Source organism: Pithys albifrons, chromosome Z (genome assembly GCF_047495875.1).
Source record: "Pithys albifrons albifrons isolate INPA30051 chromosome Z, PitAlb_v1, whole genome shotgun sequence".
Taxonomy (NCBI): domain Eukaryota; kingdom Metazoa; phylum Chordata; class Aves; order Passeriformes; family Thamnophilidae; genus Pithys; species Pithys albifrons.
Window position 1 is genome coordinate 10,894,547 of NC_092497.1, and position 12,900 is coordinate 10,907,446.

The 12,900-nt window shown below is 42.0% G+C and overlaps 1 protein-coding gene and 1 long non-coding RNA gene across 2 annotated transcripts in view; one reads left to right on the forward strand and one right to left on the reverse strand.

Moving 5' to 3' along the window:
- CCBE1 (collagen and calcium binding EGF domains 1) overlaps positions 1-12,900 on the reverse strand; it is a 92,582-nt gene that overhangs the window by 17,694 nt on the left and 61,988 nt on the right. The window contains 1 exon segment of the mRNA XM_071580364.1: positions 3,356-3,408. Within this exon segment, the coding sequence (XP_071436465.1) occupies positions 3,356-3,408 (53 nt within the window).
- On the forward strand, positions 681-1,409 carry LOC139684216 (uncharacterized). Its single transcript, XR_011699883.1, has 3 exons — positions 681-775; positions 970-1,082; positions 1,168-1,409. It is a non-coding gene; the product is annotated as an uncharacterized lncRNA (long non-coding RNA).

Sequence of the window (12,900 nt, forward strand, 5' to 3'; positions counted from 1 at the left end):
TTATCCTCTTCTTCTTGGCCATAAAGAACAGTTTATTTTGACCCTTGCAGCAAGTTTTCACATACCTAAAAACTGTTATCATGTTTCCCCTCAGCCTCTTTTTCTCTAGACTAAACAGCACCAGTTCTTTTTATCAGTCTATTTCACCATATTTCATGTAACCAGACTTTAAATATGGCTTTCATGTCCACCTCAGCACAGCTCCATCATGACCATTGCCTCATTTACTTTCATACCAAGCTGGAGAAGGATCCAGGAGGTACAAATACCCCTCCTGGTGGTCCCACACAGTTAACCCAGATCACACAGTATTTCCAGACAGGTCCCATGTCACTGAGCTATGCACCCCCAGGGCTTTAGTGCCAGGTAGCATGACTTGTCTAGAAACAGCCCTCACAACTGGGATAAAATTAAGCAAAAGCTACTGCACCATCTCTGTGTGCTCTGCAGAACTGAGGATGCACATGTCCCGTGATGTTCAAACCCCCTGTCTGCCAGTCCCACCTAAGAAATGTGATTTGAGGACACATCTAAACCACACAGGAAAGATCAGGTTGTTTCAGGAAGGAACAATGTAAAATCGAAAGCAGAATAAGAAACGTCGCTATGTGTATTTCAGTGACCTCAGAAATGACAAGGCAGTCATCTCTGGGAACAGGAAAGTTGCACCAAAGAAATTTTTGAAACAGCTTTAGTGATGAAAGAGCAGACCTAATTGTAGCTTGCCTGTAGTAGACTATGTTTCCCTGTGCTCATCCACAGCAAAGAAACTCAGGTAACAAACCAGCAGTAGGGACTGTGCTCTCCTAAATAAAGTGTTTCATACTACATTTCTTTCTTCTTCACTCTATCATGCCATGTGACAGCACTTGAGATAGGATTTGATTGGAGCTTTGAGTCTCCAAAGCAAAGAAAGAAATCATCTGGGACAAAAAGATGAGATGTTTTCTGACCTGCTTTGTTGATTAGGTGGAGCAGGAAGAGATGCTAAAGAGAGAACCAGACACACAGAGGCAACTCCACGTGATATTCCCTGGAGACTATGGCTCCCTGCTCCAGCAGCCGAAAACCAGAACAAGAAGGTGAGTACAAAACAAGTGAAATGTGGAACATGGGGGCATGGACTTATACTCGACTGCACTGATTTCTGTTCCTTTTCAAGGGCAGATGAGAAATAACAGGATAGAAACCAATAATGCACATGGATGAAGACACAACCGTTTGGGAAAGAGTCTGTTTAAATAACAGCTGTCCCAGAAAGAGATCGGTGTTTTCCAGAGGCAGCTGTAAAAGGGTGGACAAGGGAGGTTCTATCCCTTTTCTGACCCTCCTCCCTACAGCCACTGCTAAATCATGGAGAAGACAGGGATGGAAATACTTCTCACAGTTAAGACATGCCAGTACTGGATTAAAAGGTGCAGATGTGCTCTAATAAACTCACATCTGTAATGCATTTATGTGCCTGTGTTGAGATATGAATTTCATACAGCTACTCTGTCAAGATTATGCCAAAACAATGTGTGAAGAGCCAAGTGATGTCTTGTAACAGAGTAAGTGAAATGAATACTTCAGTGAATCAAGTTTCTCATCCCTATTCCAATAGCTCAAGATCGTTTTGGATGTTACAGCAATTGCTGTGGCCTCTGAAGTTCAAGGCAAAATACAGATGGAACTTAAAAGGGGGGAAGGGCGAAACAAAGAGAGAGAAGCCATAACCAGTAGAGAAATTGAATTAGTGGCAGGAACCCTCAGATTACTGATTCAGTTAATGACAGGATTAAGTGAAGTCAGTGGGTACATAATAAAAGCTGCTTTCATAATCACCTAAAATCTCACAAACTGAAAATCAGAAGCCAAAATAATGTATTGCTATGACTTTCATTTTATTTTTGTTCCTGTTACTTCTCCTGCTGTATCCATTATATTTAGTGAATAAACAGTCTATAAAATTGTTAATTCCATAGGAAAATTGGAGGCCAGACTGCAGAGTCCTGGCTTTTCTCCACCGTAAAAGGAGTCAGGACTTCCACCTCCAAACACACACAACCACCTTCTCCAAGTGTCAGTCTCACACTGGAGCTGTCACCTCATGCCACACATAGTGAGACAAAATTCACTGCAAAACTATGGGACAAAGAACTCAGTATGAGTACATATTTCAGCCAAACTCTAACCATCTTCTCAGGCCTCAGGCTGGTCCCATGAGCTGTTTCTTTCCAAGGAAGTAGCAAATACAAAATTCTTGTTTTGAGAAGATCAGGGAGATGCTGGGGGTGGTGGTGTTCCTTTTTTTCATTGTTTTTCTGTTTGATTGGCTTGGGGTTTGTTATTTTTTTGTTTTGGGGGTTTGCTTGGTTGGTTGTTTTTTATTTCTGTTTTTTGGCTTTTTTTCAACCAGTTTTTCAGTGTTTCCACCCAGCAGCAAAGAAGACACAAATTAAAACAAAACAAGCAAAAAATAAAAAATGAAACCAGCAGGATTAGAGTTTGGGTTATAATCTCTGTTGACTGGACACTGCAACTCAAAAAACAGACAACTCGCTCCATCTTCATATCTCATGTTTCTTTTTTTTCCCTTTTCATATGTCATCAAATAGAATGCTGTTTTGCTATAAACCAACTTTTCAACCTGCTTATGGGAGCAGACAAGGTTTATTGGTTTATTATCTGTAGACATATGATCCTGCCTGACAATTCTCTGCTCCTACAACTTCAGAGCCAATTTCATTCAAATCAGTTCCCTTTCTAATACTGCATAAGCTCCTCTGAATAAATCTGCATCTTCCTCAGTCCCTGGTGACAAGGAAGCCATGCCCATGACCAAGAGAGGTGGCAGAAGAGAAACAGCATTTGGTGATGCTCTCCCCTGTGTGATGTCTTGGAGAAATAGGTAACTAAAGGCAGGACTAACTCACCTACTCACCTGCTCCTTGTGCACTGACTAGCCAAATTAGCTGTACCAAATCCAAGGGATAAATGGGGAAAAACAATATCCAGGAAACGTGTGCTTCTGGGTGCACAGAGCACTTCTGCCTACCCAGCCAAGGGAAGAACATGTCCCTTTGTTTGCAGCAGGTCAAGGCACATGATCTGTGCAACCACATGTACCAGTCACATGTACTTAGAGGAGAATCAACCCTTGGCATCCTAGAGCAAAACTTTTGGAAGTTGCTGATCTTTTTATTTTTCAAAAATTTCTTGGAAACACTTTCCCGCTCCACACCGACACAAGAGATACAGCTGAGCCAGCGGGTAAGATCAAGTTGCTCTTCCAAACTGGCAGTGTGGGAAACAGGGTAAATGAGGAAAGACAAATGTGTGGGGAATGATGGGTAAGAACAGTGAAATCACATACCTTCAGGGATGCACTGTCCAAGAACAAACTTATAACCCTTACAGCATTTTTTCCTGAAAAAAAAAAATAAAAAATTAATAAATAAACCTATTCTCTAAAGGTTGGTGCTGCCTTTAAAAAAGTTATAGGCAGATCTTGGATGTGATGAACCAAACAAGATGAGGATCCTAAGCACTGAAGTTGGAGGTACCTCAGCATTAAAGAATGCAACATGGAAACACACCACTTGGTCCTTGAGGCATTTAAATTGCCAGCATGTCTGGGCACCTCAGAAGCCCAGGCCTGGGTACCCCAACACCAACCTCCTCAACATCCCAAGTAGTTCCCAAAAACCCTGCTCACTTGTGTACTACTCACGAGACTTAGCTCTTTCTGGAAGTTTATGTTGCAATAAAGGATGTTTGAAAACACCCTTCACTGTTCCATGAAAATGATGACCTCAGTTGTGTATATGGACAGCACAGAGGTGTGCTACATCCTGTCAACACAAGTGAGCAGGGTTTTTGGGAACTACTTGATGTCAAGTATACATGAGTCTGAGGGCGAAAAAATCCCATATTTTACAAATTCACAGCTTTCTATGCCTTGTGGACATGCTGAAATATCTTGAAAACTGGTAAGCCATTCATTTGGTCTTTTTCTTTAATTCAGTAAATGATACCGAAGAGTGCTAAAGCCATGTCAGACAATGACACAACACTCCCCTAGACAACACGCAACCATCACAAATCATCATTATGTTGAATTTAAATCAACTATCAGTTGCAACTGACCACCTAAAACAAACAATGCATTACTCCAAACTATGTAAAAACAAACTTTTGCTCCATATTTTACCCTCTTTCAAAGATTAGCTGGAATATAAATTATGCTTAATGAAGGTTGAACATCAGAAGAGGAAGCCTTGCTTTGTTATGCAAACACTGTTCCCTCATTAGACTTCTCTCCAAACATTGCTGTGAAGTTTTATCTGCAAGACAAACAAACGCAGGAGGAATAAGTTCAAAGGTCCATTGAGGAGGCCATTCATATGCTGCAAGCCATGCTGTTGCCTTTCCAAGTGCACATTCATCTCCTCCTGTCTGCGGAAGAAGAGAGGCCAATAAAGGTTTGCCTGTTGCTGCTCTTCAGAGGAAGACACAGCCTGACTTGAGAGAACTGGGAGATGAGAAAGGAGAGGAGGACATCCATGCCATGACCTGCTGACCTGTGGGGTTGTGCCAGCCAGAACCAATGAGAAATAGCGAGCAGCAGCTTCCATAATGTCTATTCTTTTCTCCATGGAAGATTTTCAGCCTTAGGACCCTTAGGACTCCAACCCTGGAAGCGGCTTGTGGCACTTGAGTAAGTGCTCACCTGCTGAGAACCTTGCAGCCTCTCTCAACTAGGACAGCGATGGCTTTTGGCTGGATTTGTTGGCTTGTTGGCTGTCTTGTGGCTGAACTGAGGTTTTATCTACCTTATTGGATTCTTCTGAAAGCCAAAACAATTGCCTCAATCAAACACTTTTCCCACAGCCACACATTAAGAGTCCACCACATGCCAAGTTACAGCCGTTCAACACTGCCCTGGCACCCTGATACTGCCCCAAAGCATGACCAGCCTTGCATGGCCTTGTCCAGGATTGCCCTACTTCACACAACTAGAAAATCATGCTCCACTGGCAGATATCCAAGTCCTTGCTGAAATCCCTCTCTTCAAGGACTTCTTGCAGCAATGAGTTCCACAGGGGCATGAGATGTTTTTGAGAAACTGTTTCCTCATTTTCAGTCTCCCTTTCAATTTTTTGTTGAATTTCCCCAGGGCTTACAGATAAGATTTGGAAGTATTGTCTCTAAATACCTGAAGATTTTTCTGCATCATGAAAGTTTAAAATCGCACTTAAAGAAGTGCTTTAGAGGAGGGATGTCCTGTTTTCAGGACCACACTTCAGAAACAGTCCCCCATGATAATCTGTTCCCAGCTGAAGATTACAGATCTGTGTTAGTGCAGCCCATACTCAACAGCAAATTTGAGCCATCAGCACAGTTATGCCAGGGAAACTGCTGCTTTAGGGTTAATGCACAGGAAATACAATACAACAATACCTGTTTCTCTGAACATTACATTGCAACCCTGGGATTCCTGCATGCTTTAACTTTCTTCATTCTTAAAGAGAAATCTGTCAAGATGATGGACACATGAGCATTAGCAAAGGCATTTTAATGGCAACATTCATTTTTCTATATCCAGGTCCAGGCTGACATGTCTAATCAACGTTGCACAGCAGCAATCTTGTTGTATGTAATGAGAGGTAAGAGGGGGTTCCTACTGATAATTTTAGCTACTGAGTATCTTTCAGCAAGATGGTTGCTACGCAGCTGTACATGTAAGCACGCACAAAGAAGAAACACAGGGCTACGTAAGAAGCTTCACCACTAAAATCTGGATCTGTAGGGAAATTAAGTTGATTCATTAACTTTAAATCTTGTTTACAAAAGAAGAAACTTGTGGCAGACTTATGTGTTACAGCTTTTAATGGGGTCCTTCATCAATTAAAAACACAGCAACTTCTGATTCCCATGCAGTCTTCACTCAGGAACATGCACAAGCCCAAATTCAGAGAGGGTTTTGGGCACCCCTATTTCAATCACCACAATGTTCAGCTTTTGTGTTATCTGTACGAAAATCCAAAGCAATAAGGACTCTCTCAAAGCAAATCCACCCTTAGTTTTTCTGACAAAAAAGGCTGCAGGAAATGCAAAGAGGTGTTGAGCTACTCCCCTCTGCTCTGAAGGTCAAGATGCTTTTCGATCACTGAATGCCATAATATGGGATTTAGGGTCAAATGTTTGATACAATAAACACCTCTGTGACATGGCAAGCAGCAGATCTGCCTTTCTTGCAGGCTTTTGTGGCCCATTACCTTGAAAACTGAGAGGGGAGCTGAGCTTTTCAGGAGCTCCCACACATTCCATCACCCACAGGTCTCCCAGAGTACCCAACACACACAGTGTGCCAGCACAACACCCCTGCCCCATTCTGCAAAGCAGTAGCTGCTTGATAGCATCGCCTCAGACAGGCAGGACGAAAGGCAGGATGCAAGGAATGCAGCTTAATTAAGCCACCACTTTATTAAGTTAGCTTATCTGGCAGCTATCAGCAGTAACTCATCCAGGGCAGACCATGTTTTTTCTCATAATTGTTTCCACCTGGTGCAGAGCTGCCATCTCATCCAGCCCACCTCCTGCTCTGCATGGAACACTGCAACCATCCCAGAGAGACCAACCAGAGCATGCTGAACCCAGGGAATACTCTGTGTGAGAAGGAAAGGAGTCACTCAGAGTCCCACAGCTGCTGAAATGCTTCTGAAATACAAACAATAACAGGATAAACATTTAAAGTGATAATTAACCTGCATCTGTCTACAGTAACATGGCAATGACTTGGGCTGTAACAACAGCTCCTTGATGCATTATTAAGGTTTTGGATAATGTCAGCAAAGAGGCAACTCAAACTCTGTCATGAGTTACTTTGAAAAAGGTACGCGATGACCTTATAGTGGTTGACAAAAAGGAAAGCAAAGGGGAAAAGCAAAGAGAAAAGGAAAGAAAAAGGTTTTAAACTGGTTTCAGATAGAATGTGTTAAGGAAACTCTTACTAAAGATGTCAAAAGTAGAAAGAGTCTGCTCTTGGAAATATTTGCCTCCTGAGAGCAAAGCAGACACCAAAATCTCTATGATGAGTCAGAAAGCAAGTTCTTAGGATAAAATATTGTTCTTCCTTTATCCCTAAAATGCTGACAGGCAACCAGCCTCCAGGCTGACTCCTCTCAGACAGAGGTAGTTCAAGTGGAGGCACTTTACCTCCCACTCACTAGGCCTAGAAGCATACACACGGACAGTTTCTAGAGCTCAGCCTGGGCCCAAGGGGGCTCCACTGGTGCAACAACCCAGCAGGTGGTCAGGCAAGTCAAATCCCCCCTCTCCGAAATGCTCATTCTGACCAGTGAGTGTCAGATCAGCCACAGTTCAGGGGACATAAAAGATGCTTAAGGTTTAATATAGGTTTAAATACATCAACACTGTTCTCTCCCCCAAGTTGGTGCTGATAGAAATTAATGATAATATACTCAAGAAAATGTCTTTAATAAAAAATAAGTTTCCTATTGGGAACATTTCTTTTTATACCAGAGTTCTTCAGCCTATGTCATAACATGAACTCAGAAGAACTTGTGCCATGTTTTGAATACTTGAGTCAGCAAAGGCTATAGCATGGTGTTTTAAATTGCACAAAGGAGTCTTTGTTAGAAATCCTCCTTATTGTGCCTGCCCAATGCTTCTTTTTTGATCAACCTGGCTTTGAGAAATACACAGTGTAGAAAAAATGCAAATATAAAATAGAGCAATTAACTTACAAAAAATAACTAGACAGCTGTAAATGCAAGCCAAAAAGAAACCTAACAAAACCCCCACCATCCTTATTTTTATCATACCCTGTTTAAAATCCAAATGAGGGACAGGTTTGTATGCCAAAGCATGCACAGACAAAGCCTGTCTGCAGCACCACTGTATTAAGGAAGCAGCTCAGTAGCTGTGCAGGGTTTCACCATAATTCACATGGAGAGAAGATTTATGCCAACACAGTGTAAAACTGAAGCAATGCACTTTATTTTTGTTTGAAGCAATGCACTTTATTTTTGTTTGCCTTTCCCTGGGACACATACCGAAATCTTGAGTAAGAGGGGATGGCCTTCCTGCAGACACTTGCTCAGCATACACTTTGCCATGATTTCCAGACTTAGTCCTTTTTCACAGTTTTGTAAAGAGATAATTTATGTTCATGTTGGATGTAGCACAAGGTCCAAGGCCAGCCTGAGTCCTTCCAGTCTCTGTCTCAGCTGAAAGCAAGTGACACAAGCACAGTGATGCCTTCCAATGCTTCAGCACCTACAAATGCTGTGTGTATATCTGTGCTCTTTTATTTCTCTCAACTGACTGAATAGAGCTGGATTTGCTTAAACAACCATGAAGACAACCCAAACATGGAACTCAGACTTCTGAGAACAAATCACTGCAACCTATTAGCGGATTTTTGTGGAAGTCAAATTTTAAGTGATTAACCTGTTGCCTGAATCTACGCTTTGGCTTTTGTTAGCTACTTAAGTCAAATAATTTTACGCACATATAATATTTTTCTTTCTCTTACGGGGGAAAAAAAAGCAAAGCCCTGCTATCTGCAATTTTGCTCAACTCCAGCTACTAAGACAGATACCAGAAATGAAATCACATTCCAGTCATTGTTAATGGGAAGGTTATGATAAGATTCACAGTTCCTGGGCTCCTCTTCCATGAATGCAAGCCAAGGACCAGATCCTCCCCTGGCAAAAACCACATACCTATCTTGACTTTAGGGAAGTGTGCCAGCACTCACCCTGGGAGACCCTGATTGATGCTCTTGAAAGCTTTCAGACACTCTCCTTGGCTGCTCCTGACTGCTAAGTGACTCCTCCTCTCCTCAAAATGCTGTTTCATGTCATCTTTTTACAGTCAAAGGGAGTTTTATGGTGCAGGAGCATAAACTGTGGTTCCTTCTTCTCACAAGAGACTTTCCAAACCAATGTGATGGTTTGCAGCCCTTGCAGAGCACAGCATTTGTGAATGCTTGAAGCTCATTCCTCTGTAGAAGAGAATAAAAATACTTTGAGAGGTGGAAGAAAACCTCCACCATGTGTGGATATCAGTGGGTCTTGGAGGCACTGACCTGCACGAAACTGAAAGATGCACAAAAAGCAAATCTTCACAGTCCTGGCAAATTTAGCCAAAAAATAGTCTCTTCTTTTTTGCAGAATGCTGGGCCTCTGTTCTTCGTGGACACAGTGTAGGACACCTCTTCATGATGGGGTTTGCAGTTTTGTTTAAGTAAAAGAGATGCAGTGTGGTGTTCAGTGGAGATTTCAAACAACATCTGGCCAAAAAGACCAGTTCCCCAATCCATCCCCCTGTGTCAGCAGATTGGCCGTCCCAGGGGACCATTGCTTTTGGACTATTTTAGGGCTTTGGGATGCAGAGAGAAGGGTTGAAGTGAAAACCCTGCAGGCAGCCACACTAGAAGAAATTTCTCATGAACCTCTGCTCGCTGCAGAAAGAAGTGGCAACTAAACCCCAGCTTTCTGTCCCTCTTTTTGGCAGAATAATGACCTTTGAAAACATTTCCTGTGATCCTCTTTTCCACCATGTAGTGAAGCAAGAGGATCATTTCGGGTTTTCCACATGAACCACATGGACTAGGGCTTCATATTTTCGAGGAAGCCATGACACTGTGAGAGGGCCAGAACCAACCTTGGCCCTTGTCAGTCCCTGGCCCACCCAGAGCCTTGAGACTGCAAACACATTGTCTAAACATAGGATAATCAGTACCTTTTTCTGTAGCACAGACCAACTGGCAGCACTGGTAACCATCAGTGCTTGTATCTCACTTAGCATACCAAAGTCCAAAACGACTAAATGAAGGTCTGCCAGTGGATATGCTCTAAGCAAAGAAGGAAACTCTCAGAAGGAAAACGTTAGACAAATTCAAAGAAGTAATGACCCCTGTTGCCACTGAAAAAGCCATTAGTTGGATATTTTACATGCATGTGAACATCATCCTAAAAATTGCATATGTGATTCCTTCACTGCTGGACTGTACTTTCTTCACCCCTTTCTTGGAATTTTATTTCATTGTTGTTTTGGGTTTTTTTTCCTAACACAAGGGAATGCTCATGTGGTTTATCACTAGACAAGATGTCAAAAATAGCAGAATGATTAAATAAAAGGCTTTTGACTGTTTTCATCTGCTTAGACTCAGCTTTATATACATACTGTCAACTTTGTCTTACTCTCTTTTCTTACAGATTTCTTTTATTTTCTGGCATTGTACCAAGACAATTATTTTATTTAGTTTTGCAGGTGAAGTTGGTATGGATTACACAGAATCAAATCAATATTTGACAGGTGTGAAATTTAAGGGGAAACAAAAATGTATTTGATACAAAGATAGCACTGCTTGTATCTAATATGAAGTCTAATGAACTGGCAAAATATAGTGCATCCTCATAAATATATTGTCATTTTTAAGAAAAAGCTGTCTTCTTAATCTCAATTTAAATTATCCAAGATTTTGCTTGTGTTTTAAAATAACTCATTGCTTTGAGATCTAAAGTACAAAAAGTGAGCAAAAGTCTTTTTTCCCACCACCTCTGACTTCCAATTAGACGACTGCAAGCCAAATTTCCTTAGAAGTCTGTAAGTAGTATGTTTTGCTGACGGCACACATTCAATTATTTATCTAACCCAAGGTGAGCCAGAGTACAGGACTAATCACTGCACATCTGTCCTGTCTCTTAGATTTTTTTAAACTTCCATGACTCTTCATTTTCTAGCTCTAATTTCCTACCAAATATCCATGTGAGATAGACAGTAATAAATTCCATTTCAGGAGGGAAGGCAGAGCCAGAGCAGTTCTGTGAGGAGCTGCACTTGTGGGCTGGCTGCCATACTGGTTCTCGGTCACTGGAGTCAAACAGCAATAAGCTGCTGGCAAGCTCTCAGATTTACTGAATCCAGTCCAATCCAGCCCTGTTTATATAGCATCTTTCATTAACAAGATCACAAAGAAGCTGCATAAGCAATGTTTAATAAACTCCTTTCGATAAACAACAAAAACCAAGTGCCTTTTACACAGGCATGCACAGAAAAACACACCATGGAAACTATGCCAGGCAGTCAGATCTCTAAAGCTAGATCTCCAAATAGGACATAAATCCCAGTTAACCTCCAGAGAAGTTAAGTCACTCTGTCTATGTTCACTTACTGGTGAGCTGACATTACAGGGCCTGATCCTGGTACTGCTGCAATCGCTGGCAGCTTTGCCAGGAAGAAGTGTCAGGTTGGGAACAGGCTCAGATCAACTCAGGATGGTGGGTGAGGAGGTGCTCAGCTCTGAGGGAGTGCTACAATTGGGCTTCTTTGAAAAAGTAGTTTCAGAAAATCACTCCTGACAGACACTTGATCAAGTCTTGCTGACTTTTGTCATTGGAAACTGTTGCGAAACTCTTCTTGGTTTTGATGGTTCAGGATTTGACACATACCACTGCTCCTGTACTTCCTCCATAAGGCATGACATCCATCTGTATTTTAAACCATCTGTCTACATCCTAGACACAGATATTTAATCCAGATATTTAACAGATACTTTAATTTGTGATGGTTTTTGAAATTTCACTCCAGGAAGAAAACACTTTAATTTGTGATGGTTTTTGAAATTTCACTCCAGGAAGAAAGCAAATATATAAGTCCAACCAGGCTGGCACTTCCAATTTAAATCACCTGAAGTTGGGAGAGCCAAACACAGAGCCATCAGCTTTTAAGGAACTCAAATATCATAGAAAAATACTTGAAGACATATACATCTTTGAGCACCTCACTCTCTACACTGGCTACCCTTGATGTCCAGATGACATCTTGATTTCCAGGACTGAGCTGGAAAGTAACAGCATGAGATGGATGTCCGCATTTCGATACTCGCCCTCTCTGCAGAAAACTCACAGAGAAATGACAAGGGACCCATAGGGATGTTTATGTGAATTGTCCCCAATTACTAGGACAATGTGACAATCACAATGGTCACTCTCTTCACCATCTACAGACAAAAAGTATGTGATGATTCCTATCTTCAGAGCACACCCTGTGCAAAAAGCGTAGCAATCTAATTTTATATATTATGGATCACATAAGGGTGCTTAACAGATACTTATGCTTAAGGATTTTTATCCTTCCAGAACTGGTTTAGAGTCACTGGGCCATGATCCTGTTTCAGCACAGCTGTGGGAATTTTTTAGGGCAAGGTTTCAGCCATGCAGCAGAAACAAATCTGAGGAAAACAACACCATACTTTCAGAAAAAGAGACTCACAGCATAATTTGAGCTGCAAGGGACCTTTGGAAAGCCTGTGATCCAAGTGCACCTGACAGCAGTGTTAACTGCTCAGAGCTTCGCCCAGATGAGTGTTCAATGTCCTCAGGGATGGCGATTACCTTACCTCTCTGGGATCCTCTTCCAAGTGTTTAACCACTTCACTGTCCAGTTCCCCCTTCATATCTACTTCAAATGTCCATGCAGCAACCCCTGGCTCTTGTATCAAGTCATTTTACAGTGCACTTCTGACAAAGGTTTGGCTTGGCCTTCTCTATAACCCCTATGTCTTCTCTGTAACTCCTCATCAGGTAGTGGGAAGCACCAATTAAATTTGCCCCTGTCCTAGTTCAGCAAGCCCAGATCAGTTTATCACTGTGTGGGTGTTACCAGAGCTGTGTATTCTAAACCTGCTAAGTCATTTCTCATGAACTGTTAACAATGGACCATTTGCAGCAGCTGCCCAGGGCACACCCAACCCCTCAGGCTGGGAGCTGGGTGTGAAAGAAGCCAGTGAAAAAGGAGCTGAGATTCCAGGAAGTTGTTAGCACCTCCACACCCAGCCTTAGGGGTCATGTCTGCTAATGGGCCATCAATGATTCCAAAACACCC